This window comes from Myotis brandtii, unplaced genomic scaffold (genome assembly GCF_000412655.1).
Source record: "Myotis brandtii unplaced genomic scaffold, ASM41265v1 scaffold115, whole genome shotgun sequence".
In the NCBI taxonomy this organism is placed as follows: Eukaryota; Metazoa; Chordata; class Mammalia; order Chiroptera; family Vespertilionidae; genus Myotis; species Myotis brandtii.
In genome coordinates, this window is record NW_005353967.1 from 10,910,092 (window position 1) to 10,930,130 (window position 20,039).

Genomic DNA, 20,039 nt, shown 5'->3' on the forward strand with positions numbered 1-20,039 from the left:
GGTGCCCCAACCCCCCAATCGGCCCTACCCTGAGCGTGACTGAGGGTGGCATCGCAACCTCCCGATCCGCCCTGCTCTGTGCATGACAGGGGGCAGCGCCCCAACTCCCCAATCGGCCTTGCTCTGAGCCCGACCAGGGGCAGCACCTAGGGATTGGGTGTGCCCTCTGCCACCAGGGAGCAGGCCTAAGCCAGCAGGTCGTTATCTCCCGAGGGGTCCCAGACTGGGAGAGGGCACAGGCCGGGCTGGGGGACCCCCCCTCCCTCCCCCGAGTGCACAAATTTTTGTGCACCGGGCCTCTAGTTTAGTAATAAAAAAGAGTGAACTTCAGATACACTCAACAATATAGATGAATCTCAAAAACATTATGCTGAGTAAAAAAAGCCATACATAAGTATATACTGTATTATCCCATTATGTTAAATTTCAGAAATATAATGAAATACATGTCAGATAAAAGATCAATGTTTGCCTGAGGCTAAGGCTAGGGGCATTTAACTGCAAAAGCAAATAAGAGAATGTTTTAGAGTCAGAAATGACCTATATTGTGGCTGTGTTATATATACATATAAATAATTGTCAGTACTCTTTGAACTGTATACTTATAATGGATATACTTTATTATATATAAATTATTCCCCAATAACATTGATTTTAAAAATCAAATAAGCAACTCAGTGAAGAGTAAGCTATAAACTACTAATTTTTGTGTTTAGTTCTTACATGTGATCCTATAAGACTTGGAATTTCATTTTAGCATGAAAGTATTCCGTCTCAAAGCAGTATTCCATTTTTTCTTTTTCCATCACCATTTATCCCTTTATGCCCTCTTTCACCTCCATTCACCCCCTACCCCCACCCTCAATCACCACACTGTTGTCCATGTCCATGAGTTCTCTATTTTTTCTTCTCAATCCCTCCGCACACACCCCCGGCCCAAACTCCATAGCTGTCTGCCTGCTCTCTCAGTCTGTCTCTATTTGGCAAAGCAGTATGTCTTTTCCTTCATGATATTGTGCTCTCCCTTCTCCTTAATTTTTGAAATCTACCAAAATATGCTACTCACCAATATAGGCAGGTGACACGGCAACTTCTCTGACTTCAATATTAACAGAACCTCTTGGTATCTGCACAACTGTCAGGTAGCCTGGACCACAGAAGACAGCCAGTGTAAGTAGATTCTGTAGCCTCAGTCAGAAAATGAGTGTTTAATAACCATTCAGTAATGAATTTCCTTATTCTACCATGCTTTCTTCGGCTTTTCACTATACAAATTATGAAATATGGGCAAATTCCCCTTTGGGTTAATGAACACCTCTAGAGTATTTTTCTTTTCCTCTAAAATACCTTCAACATGTACAATATTGGTTCATTTTATTTTCTCAACCGTAGCCCACACATCAATCTACTGTGGAAATTCATATCTTAAAGAAACATGGCAAAATGAAGTCAAGTAGAAAGGAAATAATATTTACTTAAAATATCTTACATAGGAACTTTCCTGTAATGTTGGAGGGCATGCAGACTGGTTCAGCCACTGTGGAAGACAGTATGGAGTTTCCTAAAAAGTTAAAAATGGAACTCCCATTTGACCCAGTAATCCCACTTCTAGGACTATATCCCAAGAAACCAGCAACACCAATCAGAAAGGATATATGCACCTCTATGTTAATAGCAGCACAATTTACAATAGCTATTTGGAAACAGCCTAAGTGCCCATCAGCAGAAGAGTGGATTAAAAAACTGTGGTACATCTACACATGGAAGATTATGCTGCTATAAAAAAGAAGGAACTTTTACCATTTGCAACAGCAAGGATCGAACTGGAGAGCATTATTATGCTAAGAATAAGCCAGTCAGAGAAAGATAAATATCACAAGATCTCACTCATACGTGGGATATAATGATCAACATAACTTGATGAACAAGAATAGATCCAGAGACAAATGGCAGGGAAGGTGAGGAGGGGGTGGTGGTGAGAGAGCAACCAAAGGACTTGTATGCATGCATATTAGCATAACCAATGCACATAGAAACTGGGGCAGTGGGGGCTTGCCCAGAGTGGGAATGGCTGGGGGTTGGGGGGAGGGAGTCAACTGGGGTTAAAGAAGACATATGTAAAACTTTAGACAATAAAAAAAAAATAAATAAATATCTTGCATGAAGCCATATTTAATACTTTAAAAGGCTGAAAGTAATTTGGGGGGAAAGCAATGTCTGCCTAAATAAAGAAATTTTAAAATAAGGGGTGGTGGTGGTGATCAAATGTGTTGCCTATTCCAAGCACACAGAGGCGTGAGGAAGAGTTCTCTCTACACACTCACCTCCTCCTCTGGGTGACGTCTCATTGAAGAACCCTTCAACAGCATCGCATGTGCTTCCATCCCCTCCACAGACTCGACATTTATCTTCCCTAACACTGGATTCCAAAATATTATCACAACCTACATGCTGCAAACAGAGAAGAATATTCAGTGTGTGAAAAAAGGGAATTCTTACTAAGCAAATAAATATAGCGTATTTATTTACTTGTTTTTCCAGTAAAGGAAATAAAAAACAAGAAATATTTTCCTCTCTCCACTTTTACCTTCACTCTCCAATAAGTTCTAGGTAACATTTCTCAACACATAAGTTTAAAGAAAAAAAATTCTGATTTCCCAGGAATGGATGTCTATATTTCTAACCTAGATTTAATTATTTATAGATACCATGCTTCAATTCTTAAAATATAATTTGTTAGCAATGGACTCTTACTTATACTCTTACAATACATGCAAGCACTGAGAAAAATGGCATTTAGTCCTATACAAGGTTATAACAGCAAGAGTCTTGACTGGGCATGACATTTTGTCCTTTCTCAATCACTAGCCCTTTTGGATTATCCAATTGTTTGAGTCAAGGATTAGTTGTGGAATTCATGACTGGGTAAATCTTTAAAAATGAATACCTGTACCCACTAGCTGAATAAAATTGCCATAAACTCTACCTTTCAGTCTTTCATTGAACCATAGAGATGTGGATTCTTAAACATTTTTGGTACAAATTTTGGAACTTAAATTTGTATATTTGACATTTAGCCATTGATACCAGGCATGTAATCTCTGAATATACTAGTAAGCTGTATCTGGGTTTTTATTATCTAAAAAGAATTTTAATATTGTCACAGAAATAACCTTTTCTTCAAGTAAATACACACACACACACACACACACACACACACACACACACACTGGGCTATCAGATACATTTGGAGGTCAGTAGCCAGAAGGACAGAAACTTTTGTAAGAAATTATGAGACTAAGTAAAATAGACAGTGTTTTTATATCTTCTTTCTTTCTGGGACTTAGCTTTGCACTTCTCTTTAAAATAAAACAAAAACAAGAAAAAAACCCTATATAATAAAGAGCTAATATGCAAATGGCATCACATCCTCACGCCGTCATGCCATAACAGCTCAGACACTCAACACTCGGGATAGAGGAATGGGGACCAGCCAGGCACAAAAGAGCTCGCGAGAGAGGAATGGGGACCAGCCAGGCTGTGGCCTGGGAGAAGGACAAGCCACACACCCTGCAGTCCCGGGTGCCAACAGCTGGGGCTGTGGCCCGGGAGAGGGACAAGCCATCCGCCCCATGATCCTGGACGCCAGCAGCTGGGGCTGCGGCCTGGGAGAGGGACAAGCTGCATGCCCCATGGTCCCTGCAGTCCTGGGCGCCAGCTGCTGCACCTACTGCCCGGGAGAGAAACAATTCACATGCCCCACGGTCCCCACGGTCCCCATCTTCCCAGGCACCAGTGGCTGTGCCTGTGGCCCAGGAAAGGGACAAGCTGCATGCTCCGCAGTCCCAGGTATGGTCCCCGTGGTCCCAGGCACCAGTGGCTGTGCCTGGGGCCCAGGAAAGGGACAAGCTGCATGCCCCGCAGTCCCAGGTATGGTCCCCGTGGTCCCAGGCACCAGTGGCTGTGCCTGGGGCCCAGGAAAGGGACAAGCTGCATGCTCCGCAGTCCCAGGTATGGTCCCCGTGGTCCCAGGCACCAGTGGCTGTGCCTGGGGCCCAGGAAAGGGACAAGCTGCATGCCCCGCAGTCCCAGGCATGGTGGTCCCCGTGCCAGGCACCAGTGGCTGTGCCTGTGGCCCGGGAGAGGGACAATCCGCATGCACCATGGTCCCCGCGGTTCCAGGAGCCAGCAGCTGTGCCTGCGCCTGTGGCCCGAGAGAGGGACAAGCCACCCGGCCCGCAGTCCTGGGTGTCAGTGCCTGTGCCTGCGGACCAGGAGAGGGACAAGCCACCCGCCCTGTGGTCCCAGGTGCCAGTGCCTGTGACCCAGGAGAGGGACAAGCCACCAGCCCCATGGTCCTGGGCACCTGCGACTCTGGCCCGGGCAAAGTCACCTGCTCATGGTCCCCTGTGGCTGCAGCTGGCCCAGGCAAAGCTGGCCCAGGTCCTAGGTGCCTGCAGCCAGCCAGAGGGAGGGAAGCCCAGTCCCAGGTGCCTGTGACCAGCTGGAGGAGGGAATCCTGGGTCCCAGGTGCGGGGTGAGGCAGAGGTGGTTAGGGGCAATCAGGCCAGCAGGGGAGCAGTTAGGGGCGATCAGGCTGGTAGGGGAGTAGTTAGGGGCGATCAGGCAGGCAGAGGTGGTTAGGGGCAATCAGGCAGGCAGGCAGAGGGGCCAGGGGTGATCAGGCAGGCAGGCAGGTGAGCGGTTAGGAGCCAGCGGTCCCTGATTGTGAGAGGCAGTCGGACATCCCCCAAGGGGTCCCGGATTGGAGAGGGTGCAGGCTGGGCTGAGGGACCCCCCCACCCCGCATGAATTTCGTGCACCGGGCCTCTAGTGATCATTTAAGCAACCTTGCATTCTCCGTTGATACAGATATCCAGCGAATCCATATTGCACCGAGTCCCATCAATCACTGCGGGGGCACGTTCAGTGTAGAAGTTGTAGCCATCAGCCAAGCAGTTTAATGCACAAGGTTTCATTCCACCTGGACAAATGCAGTAAAAAAGAAATAAATGGATTGGTTCTCCTATGAGACAGTGATTCAATATTCCCCATAGCAAATGTACAATTCATATAGACATCATTCCCTGACTATATCCCTGGATGTGTAGGTTTCTTTCCTCTTTTGCTAAAATTTCGTGTTTATTTTCATTCCTTGTTCAACTTAATGAAGGTCCTGCTAAGTAGTTTTCAAGTTTAAAAATTTTAAGTGTTTCCAATATATGTTTACAATATCTTTTGGGTCAAAAGGGATCACAGTGGAGGTACCTGAATGTTGATGCAAATAAATGAAATAAAAACTGTTTTTAAAAAATGAACCAAGGAAATAAAGTTTAAGGAGGCTTGAAACTATTACCTTATATGACAAATCAGAATTTCTACAACATATGTAACTTGTTATGGAAGCTGATACAAAAACTCTCCTACTTTAGCAGGGACATGGTAGTTGTAAAATAAAACTATTTGTACCTGTTTTTAAACATATCATATTCCGTGAATATGGCTTTAGTGTGGAGATAAATTGTTATCAGATTAGCAAATCAAAGATAAAATTAATTATAGTTTTAAAATTGAATAGTTAAAATATCTAATATTATTTTGTGAACATATATAATAACTTGAGCATTTTCATTTTGTCACTGAAATTTGTATTTTTTAAGGTTGATATAAAAGATAGGTATGAATAGTAGCCATTTAAAACAAGCAAAGTACATGTCATAATCTCATAATATATTTAAAAGTAGCAATAAATATGGATATATTTCATTCAAAACAGCACATGAGAAAGTGACTTATAAATATGCAACTATTGATTAAAAATATGACGTAAGAAGAATACTTCCTGTTCAATCTTCCTTTTATGAAGTTTAAAACACTTTGGTCTTATTCTAATTATTCTGATAACATTTCTCTTTGAAATAAAGCTGACTACTTCTTATAAAGAAAATAAGGCAGAAAGATTGAAATGACACGCCTAAGGTAGACACAGGTTGCTGCAGAGTGAAGGTATGTGGAGTAAAAGAGAGAAGCCAACTGGGTGGTGAAGACAATGATAAGTGAGAGACAGAACATTCCATTAAAAGGAGATCACTGTTATAGTTGACTAGAGGCCCGGTGCACAAAATTTCGTGCATTAGGGGGGAGGGTGCACCCTCTGGCAGTCTGGGGACCCCTCACTCCTTACCGCCCACCTGCAGCAGAGGCGGGAGAGGCTACCGCCACCACCACTGCACTCACCAGCCGTGAGCCCAGCTTCTGGCTCAGCGGCACTCCCCCTGTGGACGCTCCTGCATTAAGCGTCTGCCCCCTGGTGATCAGTGCATGCCATAGTGACTGGTCATTCTGCCACTTGGTCGATTTGCATATTAGGGTTTTATTATATAGGATAGTTGTTGTGCAAGAAGGCTCAATATATTCACACACCCTATTTTTTCAAGAGAAGATGAAAACCTAGATTTTTAAAATATAACTTGTTCTTGGCAACTCATTCAACATTTTCAAAAATACTGTGAAGGTTAAAACACATATGTAAGTAAAAACTGTTCTTGAACCACCAGTTTACAACCACTGGCCCAAGTTCATGTTTTCTCCCATTTTCTTTATCTGTAGGCTATAAAACTCCTATAGGACTTATAAGGTTATTATTAAGCTTAGGGTAATGATATATTTTGCTGTCCTGAGCACAGAAATAATAAGTAATCAATAAAATAATTTCTTTCTGAACTGATAATCAAGGTATTTATAATCTACTTTTGTAAGATTCTCATGAATAAAATTGCTCTAAATTTCCATGAATATTACTGGGATTGTTTTCATTACTACCCACTATTGTTCTTTCCCCATTTATTATTGTAATGTTTTGAAAGTTAATGGAGCTTTTTATGTAATGGGCTTTTTAAAAAGAACACTAGCCTTTTATTTACTCAATTTTAATACTATATTAATTATGTAACATAGTATTTGATAGGCAAGACATGTAATTACTATGGTTGTATTCATAGAAATAAATTTCCTCCTTTTTCACTGCTCAAGATGTATTTAGCTCTCTCTGTTACAATGAGTTTTCAGAAGAGGTACTGCTATTATTTCAAGAAGGAATTTAGGATGATTCTCTAAATGGAAGGTCACATTACCAATTACCTTCATTTAAAGCTTATTATGAATTTAGTGTTAATTCATTCCACTCAATTACCTAGATGCTAATTATTAAATCCTCCTACAATAAGATAAAACAATACCAAATGTATATGAACTTAATAAAAGTGATTCAAAATACAGGAAACAAAAAGTAATAAAAAAGAAAGTAAAGTCATATAATAGTTCAAGATTTTAACACACTTCTCTCAGTAATTGATAGAAGAGCAAGAGCAGAAAAAAAAACACCAGAAAAAATTAAAAATATTTGCATAACACTAGCCAAATTGACCTCATGGATATCCATAGAACACTACTATATCCAACAACTGCAGAAAACACATCCTTTTCAAGTATAAAGAGAATATTCACCAACATGGAGAATAAGCTATATCATAAAACAAATTTCAATTAATTTTAAGAATTTAAATCATACAGAGTATTCTCTAAGCACATTAGAATTAAACTACAAATTAATAACAAAAAATCTAGAATATATAAAATATTTTGAAATTCCACCAAAAAACTCTAGAACTGATCAATGAATTCAATAAAGTAGCAGGATACAAGAAGAAATAAAAATGACAGTTATAAATAACCTAAATAACCCATGGGTAAACAAGAAATCACAATGTAAATAGGATAATATTTTGAAATGAAGGAAATAAAAACACATCAACTTTGGGGAATGCAATAGAGCAAAATAAACCCATAATTAAAAGAAAAAAGACAGTAATAGAGAAAAGTGCTACAGCCAAGTCGATTCTCTGAAAAGATAATTAAAATTGATAAACCTCAAGTAAGACTGATCAAGTAAAAGAGAGAAATACATATTATAAATATCAGAAATCAAAGAGCATACATCACTCCAGATCCTACAGATATTAAACAGAATAATAACAGAATGTTATGATCAATTTTCTATCAATGAATTGGACAACATGGGTGTAACTTATCAATAAACTTATCAAAGACACAAATTTGAAAACTCACATAAGAATTAAAAATTCTGAATAATTCTTTTATCTGTTAAAGGAGCTGAATTTGTAATAATTTTTTGTACAAAGAAAATACCAAACATACATGCTTTTACTATTTTTCCAAGGAAAAAAATAATACCAATGTTACAAACTCTTTCAAAATAAGTAAGAATTCTATTTCAGGAAGCCAGAGTAACTCTGATACCAAAACTTGTCAAAGACATAACAAAAATAAAATTTAGAAATCAGTTTCCCTTATGAACATAGACACAAATATACTTAATAAAATATTAGCTATTAAATTTAATAACATATAAAAATAGTAAATCATTACCACATAGGGTTTATCCTGGGAATAAAAGGTTGGTTTGACATTATAAAATCTGTCAAGTAATTTATCATATTAACAGAATAAAGAAGAAAATCACATATAATCTCCACATGCACAAATTGTATTGAAGGGCCAAGCCAGTGCATTAAGACAAGAAAATGAAATAAAAGGCAAAAAGATTGAAATAGACCGTCTCTATTCCAAATAACATGACTATTTAGCAAGAAAATCCTAAATAACAGAACACAAAATTAATATATAAAAATTAATTTTATTTTTATACACTAGAGTTAATAATTAAAAATGAAATTTTTAAAACTTTCATTTACAATAGTGTCAAAACACATAAATTACTCAGAAATAGGTTTAACAAAAGATGTGCAAGACCTTATACCTAAAACTACAAAACATAGCTAGAGACATTAAAAAAGACACAAATACATAGAGATATATACTATGTTCATAAATTGGAAAATTCAATATTTGAATTTGTCAGTTCTCCCTGTATTGATCTACAGATTCAACATGATAACAAGCATAAGCCCAGCATGTTTTTCTGTAGAAATTAACAACAAATTTTGTAATTTATATGGAAATGCAAAGCATTTAGAATATCCAAATAACTCTTAAAAAAGATCAAAGTTGGAGGAACTTATGCTACCTGTGTCCAAGACTATACAATTACAATAATTAAGTCAGTGTGGTACTAATATGGAGTTGACAAATAGATTGATGAAACAAAACAGAGTACATAAATATACTACAAATACACACCATATCCCTAAATTGTTTTAGATTGTACATCTAAATTTAAAGATAAAAAACCTGGCTCTTAGAAGAAAAGATTAAAAAATACCATCTAGAGTTGAAGTAGACAAAGATTTCTCAAACAGGACACAGAACACAATAACCATAAAAGAAAAAAATTGAAAAATTAGAATTCATCAAAATTAAAATCCTATACTCATCTAAAATACCATTTAAAAAGTAACAGGAGAGCCACAGACTGTGAGAAAATATTCGTAAAACTTATCTGATAAATGACTACCACTAGAGAATCTATAATAACAAAAGTGTAATATGCTAATTAGACTGGATAGCCGAATGACCTTCCGGATGAAGACGGGGCTGTGAGGGCCGAGCCCCTTGCACGAATTTTGTGCATCAAGCCTCTAGTGAAAAGATAAAATACCAATTTGAAAATAGGCAAGAAATGTGAACACTTAACAAAAGAAGATACATAAATGGTCAATAAGCACATGAAAATGTGCTCAACATAATCAATAATCAGAAATGCAAATTAAAGCCCTAGCGGGTTTGGTTCAGTGGATAGAGCATCGGCCTGCGGACTGAAGGGTCCCAGGTTTGATTCCGGCCAAGGGCACATGCCCAGGTTGCGGGCTCAATCTCTAGTAGGGGGTGTGCAGGAGGCAGCCGATCAATAGTTCTCTCTTATCATTGATGTTTCTATTTCTCTCTCTCCCCCTTCCTCTCTGAAATCAATAAAAATAGATTTAAAAAAAAGAAATGCAAATTAAAGCCACAGTAAAATATCATTATACACCCACCAGGAGAAGACTGAAAACACCAAATGTTGGCAAGGATATGAACAAACAGAACTGACACATTGTTGGTGGGAGTTGTGATATGGTACAATAACTTTGGAAAAATATCTGGCAGTTTTTTTAAAATTAAACTCATACCTACCCTATTATTCAACAATTCTACTCCTAAGTATTTACCCAAGAGAAATGAAAACATATGCCCACAAAAAGATGAGTATGCAAATAATCACAGCAGCTGATTCATAACAACTGTAACTAGAAACACCCCAGGTGTCCATCAGTCACAGAATGGAAAAGCGAACTGATTATAATACTGCTTAGCAATAAAAAGGAATGAACTGCTTGTACATGCAATAATGCAGATGGATTTCAAAAACATTGGGCTTAAAGAAGCCTTGCACAAAAGAGAAAATATGACATAATTTCATTTATATGACGTTCTGGAATAGGCAAAACTAATCTATAGTAAAAAAAAAAAATCATAACAGTAGTTGCCTCTTAGAACAAACAGGTAGAGGCAGCTATGGACTGGGAAGGACTATGGAGGTAATGGTAATGTTCTATATGTCAGTAGAGTTTTACAGGTACATGCATTTGTTAAAACTCAGGGAAAGGACAGTTAAGATTTGTGCATTTCATTGTACATAATCTAACCTCAAAAGAAAAAAGTAAACAGTACTGAACTGGGGTTGATGTATGCATGCTTAATTACTTACAGGAAAGTATATTAATGACTACAATTTACTTTGAAATGCATTTTAAAAAAAGCATAGATTGATGAATGGACAGAGATGACTAGACATGTAATGAAAAATATATACTGAAATGTTAATGGTAGAATCTTGGTGGTGGATAAAAACATCACTGTAAAATTATTTCAATATTGTTCTATGTTGAAATTTTTTCAAAAATGTTAAAACAAGCAAAAATTTTGAATGTGCATTCAATCTTTCCAAGAGAAAATTTTAACAAAACTTAGTTTGTATTTTGGGAGTGTAAGCAAACTTTTTTGTGCTTACTGAACAACTGGTGTTTGATACATGCCCAAATTAAAGAGCAAAAATGTTTCCCAACACTAAAAAAGAATTTTAAAAATCTATGGTAAGATCCTTAGCCTTTTCTCAAGAAAGAACACATTTTCCTGGCCTCTTTGAGTTGATTTATATTGTTATAATTTGTTTTTAGGGTGATAGCTCTAAATACTTCGTGATTATAAATGATTATAATGTAATGTCCACATACCTCAAGAAGTCAAGAACTCAAAAAAATGATTTCTGATCATTTGTACTAACATAAAGTTCATTACAGGGAAACTAAAACATGAGACCTTATAGTATTATAAGTATTTTCCTGCTTTGATTTACAAACACTAATTTTTACTAGTATGTGTAGAAATGTGTGTGTCTTTGTATTATTTATATACTCTTTCATGTTTGCAAAGCTCTCAAGCATGATGAATGCTCTGCCAGGTTATACATTACCTCCAGTAAAGGGTTTCCAGTTATAATAATTTCCACGGAAAGGCATATTGTCAAAGTCTGCACACTGTTTCTCTCGAAAATCTCGGGCCCCCAAAGGACATGGCTAAAATAAAATAAAATCATAAATGGTACGATTGTTGAAAAATTCCAAAACCAAGGGACAGCGTCCCTAAAATTAAAATTGCCTGAACTCCATCACATTAGCTCACTGCCTGACTCTCTGGAACATGCTCTACTCTTTTACAACCAGTATTCAGACTGAAGTGTCTGAATTGTAATCTTAGCCACAGAAGAAATAACTGAAGTCATTTAAACAAAGTGAAGCGTTAGACAGTTTCCATATAACTTTACACTCAGATGCATGTCATAGTCCACTTTGCAATCGATCCATCAGGTATCTCCTTATAAGCACAAATAAAAACCAGAAGAAATCAAAACACAAAATCTTTTTGGTAGCAGTGTTTGAGGTCCAGTTGCCACAGCTACTCCCAGCTCTTTATTTTAAGGAATCAAGAGGCAGATTTGTAACATGACATTCAGCACTATTAATTGTGGTTTGGATCCCGACTACTATAGCTGTTGACTGTCTAGCTCTGACAAAAACCGTATTTTAAGACATGGGATGAAATGGGCAAAATGCTAGGCCTCAAGTTTAAACACCTTCCAATTCAAGGAATGTGGACTTATTAGGATTTACATTTCAACTTTAACATCACAGAAAATAAAATACTAATTTGGTTCAAAACATGTACATGTGTTGAGTGGGAGACAAGAGAAGGATGATGGGAAGGTGAAGAGAGAATTATTTGTTTTTAAAATTTGGAATGCTTCTTCTACCTGGATTTTTTTACAGAGGAAAATCTTGCCAATCTAGCTAGGTCCAGATGCCGAATACCACAGGGCCATCCTAAATTCAATACTTAAGTTCATAAAGAATTAAAAGTATAACATCTCACAGTGTTTGAACAATATGACCTAATTTGATGTATCTTTTAGAGTTCTGCAGCTGTTGCACCTAAAACTTGAAGCTACTGATCGAGAAACACTCACTTTAAATATGGAAGAATGGAGCAAGTCATTAGATAAAATTATTAATTGTGAATAAATAATGAGTATGTTACAGACACTCTCAGATATCATTTTCAGGCTTTTTACCACCTTCCATGGGATCTCTACATTTACTGTATTTTATACAGTTTTCTGATGTCAGTCCCTTGAAGCATGTGCAAAAATAATAGAGCATAATGTGCAAATATTTGCATGGTCACCATTACTTTCTATATACTATGGTTCAAATTACTAGCATATCAAGTCCAAAGCCTCAGATTCTGGAAATAGTGAGAGCAGGTCTACATTCTGTTATGGGCCCAGAATTTAAAATATTTTTCTGCACATTAAAATATGACACTGCAATGCCAAACCTAATGATTCTGCTTGCCAAATTACCATTTTTACCTGTCTTTTCAAAAAAATGCAAACTAAGTATGAACCGTAGGCTACATAGTGCATCACACTGGAAAGATATGCTTCTGGTGTCTTGCTTCATAGTGTGCTACCGCTTTCCTTTCCTAGCCATTTCCAGGGAACCTCACACAAGGACTGGAGTTGTCAGTGGCCGTGCCATGCAGCAAGGCTAGTTTTTAAGCAAATATTATCAATTTTTAAAAATACAAATAATTTTAACTATAGGTACAAGTTTTCACATAAAACTTAAGTATTTGTAAAGCACCAACTACCTAAAAGTTCTCACAGCTTTCAAACTAGTTGGAGAAACAAGATACAAATAGACAAACCACAGCACTGTTGCAGGCAGTACTGATAGGGCGGCATGATGCAGGTGCTGTATGAAGGCAAACGATCAATGTGTCATGTGACTAATCATAAGGAAACTTTTCCCCTGGAAGCAAACCTTGAGTGTATTATAATTATAATAAAAGTATCATGAAAACTTAATCTTTGTAACATTATAAGATATTGTAGGAATTGAGCTGGTTAAGCAAAAGGACTTTCGGGGTAGGGGTGGGGGGGATTATTAAGAATAAAGCCAAGTAAAGCCATGGGGACAGGAAGGGAAAGGTCATATGTTGGGAATTAGTTGGAAAAAGGCCATCCTAGATGAAACAAACTGTATGGAAGCACGAGAGCAGATAACATTTCATAGAAAAGCACTGGTACATAAAAAAGCCTCAAATTAACAAACTAAGGTATCGTGAAGGCCATTCACTTAAGAACAAAAATCCTATTCCTAATTATCTTGTAATGTCACTCCTAGCTAGAAGAGAAAGGGTCCAATAGGAGGATATTGCTGTTTCATGAAGCACTTGGATAATATGTTGTAAAAGTTTTGATCCACTCTTTTCCTGGAATAATCACTCCAAATGTCAGCATGATAAAAATATTAACAATGACAACAGCGACTTAGCATTTAGTGAGTACCTACTCTGGGCCACACTGTTCAGAGGTCTCAAGATCTATTATCTATTGAATCTCTGTCTACACTCTTATGAGGTGGTTGTCCTTAATAATCCCATTTTACAACAGAGTACTGAGTACAGAAAGGTTTGCTTAGCAATAGCTTCAGGATGCAAGGACACCTCCCTCATCTGAGTGGCACCTCCTCTGGACACTGTCTAAATGCTACAGTAACAGTGTGAGGCTTTAGCTGTTAAGATACACAAAGACCTAACAGGAGTAACTTGGACTATGGACCTAGTCTTGTCATTTCCAGCTGTAAGTTTCTTATCTTCTCCAAGCTACTTTTTTTTTCTCATTTATAGAATAAGAGGGCCAATTCTTATAAAATAAGAATTTTGGAGTAAGACTAGCCTGGATTCAATTCTAACTTTGTCATTTGTTTAATTCATGGCCTTGAGCAATGTAATTCATTTTCCAACCCTCATCTATAAACTAGTATTTATCTCCTAGTTGAAGATTCATGTAAAATGTCTAGCTCTGTACTTGGCACATGGTAGCTCTGAATAACTATTGGCAGCAGTGCTGGTTTTGGGTCAGGCATCCATAGACTATCCCTCATCGTTCCTGCTCTGCTCTATATATCAGGGGAACAAACTCTGCAAGCTCCATATCCCAGGCTTCTGTGCCAGCTGACTTCTGGTTAGGTGCAGGCAATGAAAGGCACGCGTGGGAGAAGCCAGGGCATTTCTCTCATTTCCTCTCTACCTCAGAAAGCATCTTAGGCAGGCGCAGAATCCTTCTGCGGCTCTAACTTCAGGAAACAAAAGCCCCACACCTCCAGCCCATGCTATGCTTCCAGCTTCTGGACTCTGATAAAACTACCTCCTTCCTGGATCTTTCTGGTAGGAGTGGTGGCATCTTCCTGCTGACCCTGATCTATGGGCTTGCAAGCCTCTTCAATTGCCAAGTAACCAAGTATGTGCACTAAATTCCCTCTATTTGAATATTCAGAATGACCTATATTATTATGGTTGGATCTTTACAGACACATACAACAATCAATAATGATGAAGAAGGAAGAGGAGGAAATTGGTAGGTTGAATACAGGTATATTTCCATAGTTTATTGGTTAAGGGTATAGAGGTTGGCAAACTTTCTCTGCAAAGAGCAACATAGTAAATATTTTGATTTTTGTGTTCCATACAGTATTGGTTGTCACTATTCAACTGTGCCATTATAATGTGAAAGAAGCCATAAACATATATGTAAATGGCCATGGCTGTGTTCCAATAAAGTTTATTTACAAAAAGAGGTGAGGGACCAAATTTGGCCAAGGAAATACATTTTGCCAACCCCTGCTTTAGGTGCTAACAGAATAGATACAATCTGTCTGGCAACATTTTGCAGAAGAACCAAACTTGATTATTAATTTTTGAGTCAATGCCAAATCATACATTTTTAAGAATTTATTTTAGAAGTAATATAATCTAATTTGTACACGCTGCTTAAATGTCCTCTATAATTATCCCCAAAGTGGTCACACAATCTGAATAAGCATCTACAGAAATATCAAGTACTTTTCAGACAGCTACAATTCTTATCAGGTTCTTCCTTACATTCGGCCAAAATCTGTCTTGCTCTTTTCTTCTGGATCCACACTGAGCAAATCTAACCCCTAACTGAAAGGTATCTAGACCTTAATGGATTTCCTAAGGGCACATCATAACTCATCATTAGCCCTCTTAAAACAAGCACCAAGAACTGGCCTTTGTTTTGTTCAGCAAATGTATATAAAATGCTTACTATGTGTCACATATGATCTAGGCTCTGGATATGAGGCAATAAACAAAAAAAATTAGGTCCCTGCTTTCATGGAGCTCATTGTAATGGAGTGAGAAAGAAGAAAAACAAAGCAGGTTAAGGAGACTGATAGTGAGGTGGAGGGAAGTTTTAAATAGTATAGTCAGAGAAATTCTCTTGGATAAGGTGGCATTGGAGCAGAGTTAAAAGAAACTAAGGGAGTGATTTATGTACACATCTGTGAAAAGAGTGCTCCGGGGAAACAGGAAATGCAAAGGCCCCGAGGCAAGAGTGTGTTTGGGATGTTCATCGAGGAGAATGGAAGATGGAAGGGTCTAGGGAAGCGGTTCTCAACCTGTGGGTCGCGACCCCTTTGGGGGTCGAACGACCCTTTCACAGGGATCGCCTAAGACCATCGGAAAACACATATATAATTACATATTGTTTTGTGATTAATCACTATGCTTTAATTATGTTCAATTTGTAACAATGAAATTGGGGGTCACCACAACATGAGGAACTGTATTAAAGGGTCGCGGCATTAGGAAGGTTGAGAACCACTGGTCTAGGGAAAGGTAGTAGACTTGGGGACTTGATCTCATGCTTTCTGGTTCTAGAATATATCCAGCTAGTGTTCTGTTCTCCTGATTTCAATGTTTCCTTCACTGAATGCTCTGAATTTGTGTTGATTAGAAATAAGCTCAGTAGGAATTGTACATGCTGGTTCCAAAGAAAGTGATCAAAGAAGAGTTCATTTCTTAAGAAAAAATTACATAAAATATATTTTTTTAGTTTTTGTTTAAAAAGAATAGAGATTTTAAGGAGTAATGCTTTTTAAATTACTTAGGGATTATAAGTGCTGACACTATGCAGAAATCCTAACAGAGAACAATGGGCATAAGCAACAAATTCTTTCTGTGAAGCCTGACAGGTTTTCAGGCTCCTAGTGTTCACACTAATCAGCATCCTCTCCTTTTTAAAAGCGACCAGCAGGGCCCCGCATAAATCCAGAGAGCAAAGCTGCAGGTCTCAGCAACTTTTGATCTTAGCATTTTCAAAGAAATTTTTAAAATATTATCACTTTTATCCCCATTTCTCAGAAATCTATGTTAAGTTAGCACATTCTGCAGACTATCTTATGTTTCCAATTTTATTGATAGTTTAAAAGCATCTCCTTTTGATTTAATACTACTTTATTGGTAGATAAATCTAAAAAAGAGTAATTCATTGGGGGCATAAAAGTTGCTATAGAAAGAAATCTTAGCTTCTGCTGACTTTACAGGGGTATTTCTACGACTGGGGTTCTAATCATGGTTTTGTCCTGAAGAATAGGGTGACCTTGGCAAGTCCAGAAATCCATGTGCGCCTTCTTTGTTTTCATTTGCAAAACATACCCCAAAAGCCCATACCTTTAAGAGAAATACAACCCAAAATATTTTGCAAATGAGGAAAATGCTGAAAATCCTGTACTTTGCCTTATGGGTAATAAAGAGTGAGAAGCAGGCCGAGAATGAAAACTCTTTTTCCCTTTCCCTCCCCTCTCCTCTTCCTAGAGGAGACAGGCAGGGGGAAGATACCAGGATTCCTATGACTCGGGGAAAATTGCAAAATAAGCAATATTGGCATTTTGTTCTTCTACATTCTTTATGTCTTTCTCACCTTCTGCCCCTTTTTTCCTTTCTCGCTTTCACATCAAATGCAGTTTTACTTCTCCACTATTATACTAGAACAACCTTCTACACTCCCCAAATTTAATTATCTTCTTCCTCTCCAGGATAGAAACATATTCTTAGCCAGTAATACCCCATTGGTTGGGGAAGCATGAGTGTAGTCTGGATTCCAACCCTTGCTTTGTTGAGCAAGCCATGCACCTGACATAAGACTAGGCATCTTTTTCTAAATTACACAGGAAAAAAAATGCCACGTGGGTTTAAAAAGGCCTTTCTTCCACACCCTCTCTTACAAGTTGCCAACAAAATTCCAGATTTCCTAGCTTTCAGGTACTGCCTGATTATCTCATTAAAGTAATACATGAGGGCGTTTCCAATGTTAAATTTTGAGTTCAATGCAAATAGTGAATCATTGCAACCCCAGTTTTGATCCAACCTTCTTATCTCTTGTCCCCCATATAATTTCTGGGTTGTTTTTTTAGGTTGTTTTTTTTTTTGTAGTTTCACTTTTCATTTACTTTTAAAGAAAAACAAAAGCCTGATAAACCTGCATGGTCCAAACTTGAATCTAGCTGACATATTTGATACGATAATCTTCTATGCAAGTTTTCAAAATTAAAGTTAGTTCTAATGTACCTTGCAGAGACCACATTTAATTAAAATGCCATCTATCCATAACATAACCCTTTCCCCTAAGCCTATAAATATGTTAAGAAACAAACTTTCACTTGGTGGTTTTTTGAACATCTCTTTTAAGAACAAAATAAACAAACAAGCTCTTTTTTGTGTATAATCTAGTACTTATTTTCAAAATTTGATGCACACCATAAAATTTATACTTAAAGAAGAGTAATGACACTGGTCCTGTTATTTCTTTACACATATAATAGTATATTATGTACAATATTTATAAGGATAAAGTGGCTGATACTAATTTGTTTTCTGATTATAACTTGGGACACAGTTACAAACTGTTAGTTATAACTAATGGATCAACTCTGTACTTTGGCACCACACCTCTCCCTGGGGGGAAGGTTGGTAGTTTCAGGGTGCTCTCAGCTCTCTGATTGTGATGCAGGGTAAGGTTAGACCAGTGATGGTGAACCTATGACACGCGTGTCAGAGGTGACACGCGAACTCATTTTTTTGGTTGATTTTTCTTTGTTAAATGGCATTTAAATATCTAATCTAATAAAAGACAAAAAGGGTAATTAACCGTACCTCCGCTACGCTTTGCATTGGCTAATCAGGGCAATATGCAAATTAACTGCCAACAAAGATGGCGGCTAATTTGCATACTGCAGGCAGGGCGGGACAGCGCCATCCTGCCAGCCCCACTGCCATCAAGGCCTGCTATCTGCGACCCAGGTGGCAGGTGGCCCATATGGGACCCGACCCAGGGCTGGCGGGGGAACCGCAGTGATCCGCCACCGATCACACCCACAAACAGCCCTCCCGCGGGGATCTGGGGCTGGCGGGCACTAACGCACTGATCTGCAACCAGCCACAACCAAAAACGGCCCTCCCGCGGGGATCCCGGGTTGGCGGGCGCTAAGCACCAATCTGCCACCGGCCACGCCCACAAACGGCCCTCCCTCGGGGATCCCGGGTTGGCAGGTGCTAATGCACCAATCCGCCACCGGCCACGCCCACAAACGGCCCTCCCACGGGGATCCCGGGTTGGCGGGCGCTAAGCACCAATCCGCCACCGGCCACGCCCACAAACGGCCTTCCTGTGGGGATCCGGGTTTGGCGGATGCTAAGCACCAATCTGCCACTGGCCACACCCACAAACGGCCCTCCAGCAGGGACCCAGGACTGGCGGGCGCTAAGCACCAATCTGCCACCGGCCACACCCACAAACGGCCCTTCCGTGAGGATCTGGGGATGGTGGGTGCTAATGCACCAATCCGCCACTGGCCACGCCCACAAACGGCCCTCCCACGGGGATCCCAGGCTTGGGAGCGCTAAGCACCGATCCGCCACCGGCCACGCCCACAAACGGCCCTCCCACGGGGATCCCGGGTTGGCAGGTGCTAATGCACTGATCTGCCACCAGCCACACCCACAAACCCACAAACGGCCCTCCCGCGGGGATCTGAGGCTGGCGGGTGCTAATGCACCGATCCTCCACAGGCCACGCCAAACAAGGTGCCTGTGTAAACTGTGAAACGCATGCCCTTAACGAAATTCAGGAGGTATTCACATTGCATGGAATGAAATGTTCACATTTCAAAATTCCAGACTTTCCTTTATTAACGAATGCAAATACATGTGATCAATTGTATGAGCAACAAAGGGCAGAGGTTTTGATAAATTCTCTGAATGATGAACAGTTGGCAGCCTTTAAGACTATAACTTCAGCCATCGAAGATCAAACTGTACACCCCAAATGCTTTTTCTTAGGTGGTCCAGGTGGTAGTGGAAATACATATCTGTATAAAGTTTTAACACAGTATATTAGAGGTCATGGTGGTACTGTTTTACCCACAGCATCTACAGGAATTGCTGCAAATTTACTTCTTGGTGGAAGAACCTTTCATTCCCAATATAAATTACCAATTCCATTAAATGAAACTTCAATTTCTAGACTCGATATAAAGAGCGAAGTTGCTAAAACCATTAAAAAGTCCCAACTTATTATTGATGAATGCACCATGGCA

The 20,039-nt window shown here is 38.9% G+C and overlaps 1 protein-coding gene across 4 annotated transcripts in view; it reads right to left on the reverse strand.

The window, feature by feature from the left end:
* Positions 1-20,039, reverse strand: part of ADAMTS6 (ADAM metallopeptidase with thrombospondin type 1 motif, 6) — a 229,492-nt gene that overhangs the window by 69,069 nt on the left and 140,384 nt on the right. For 2 of the 4 annotated variants that reach the window (XM_014549006.1, XM_014548995.1), the window contains exons 15-19: positions 11,492-11,594; positions 4,851-4,984; positions 2,325-2,451; positions 1,490-1,561; positions 1,067-1,147 (exon numbers count right to left, since the gene is read on the reverse strand). In XM_014549006.1, the coding sequence (XP_014404492.1) occupies positions 1,067-1,147; positions 1,490-1,561; positions 2,325-2,451; positions 4,851-4,984; positions 11,492-11,594 (517 nt within the window). The remainder of the gene's footprint in view (positions 1-1,066; positions 1,148-1,489; positions 1,562-2,324; positions 2,452-4,850; positions 4,985-11,491; positions 11,595-20,039) is intronic. The other 2 variants (XM_014548999.1, XM_014549001.1) reach the window with 2 other exon arrangements.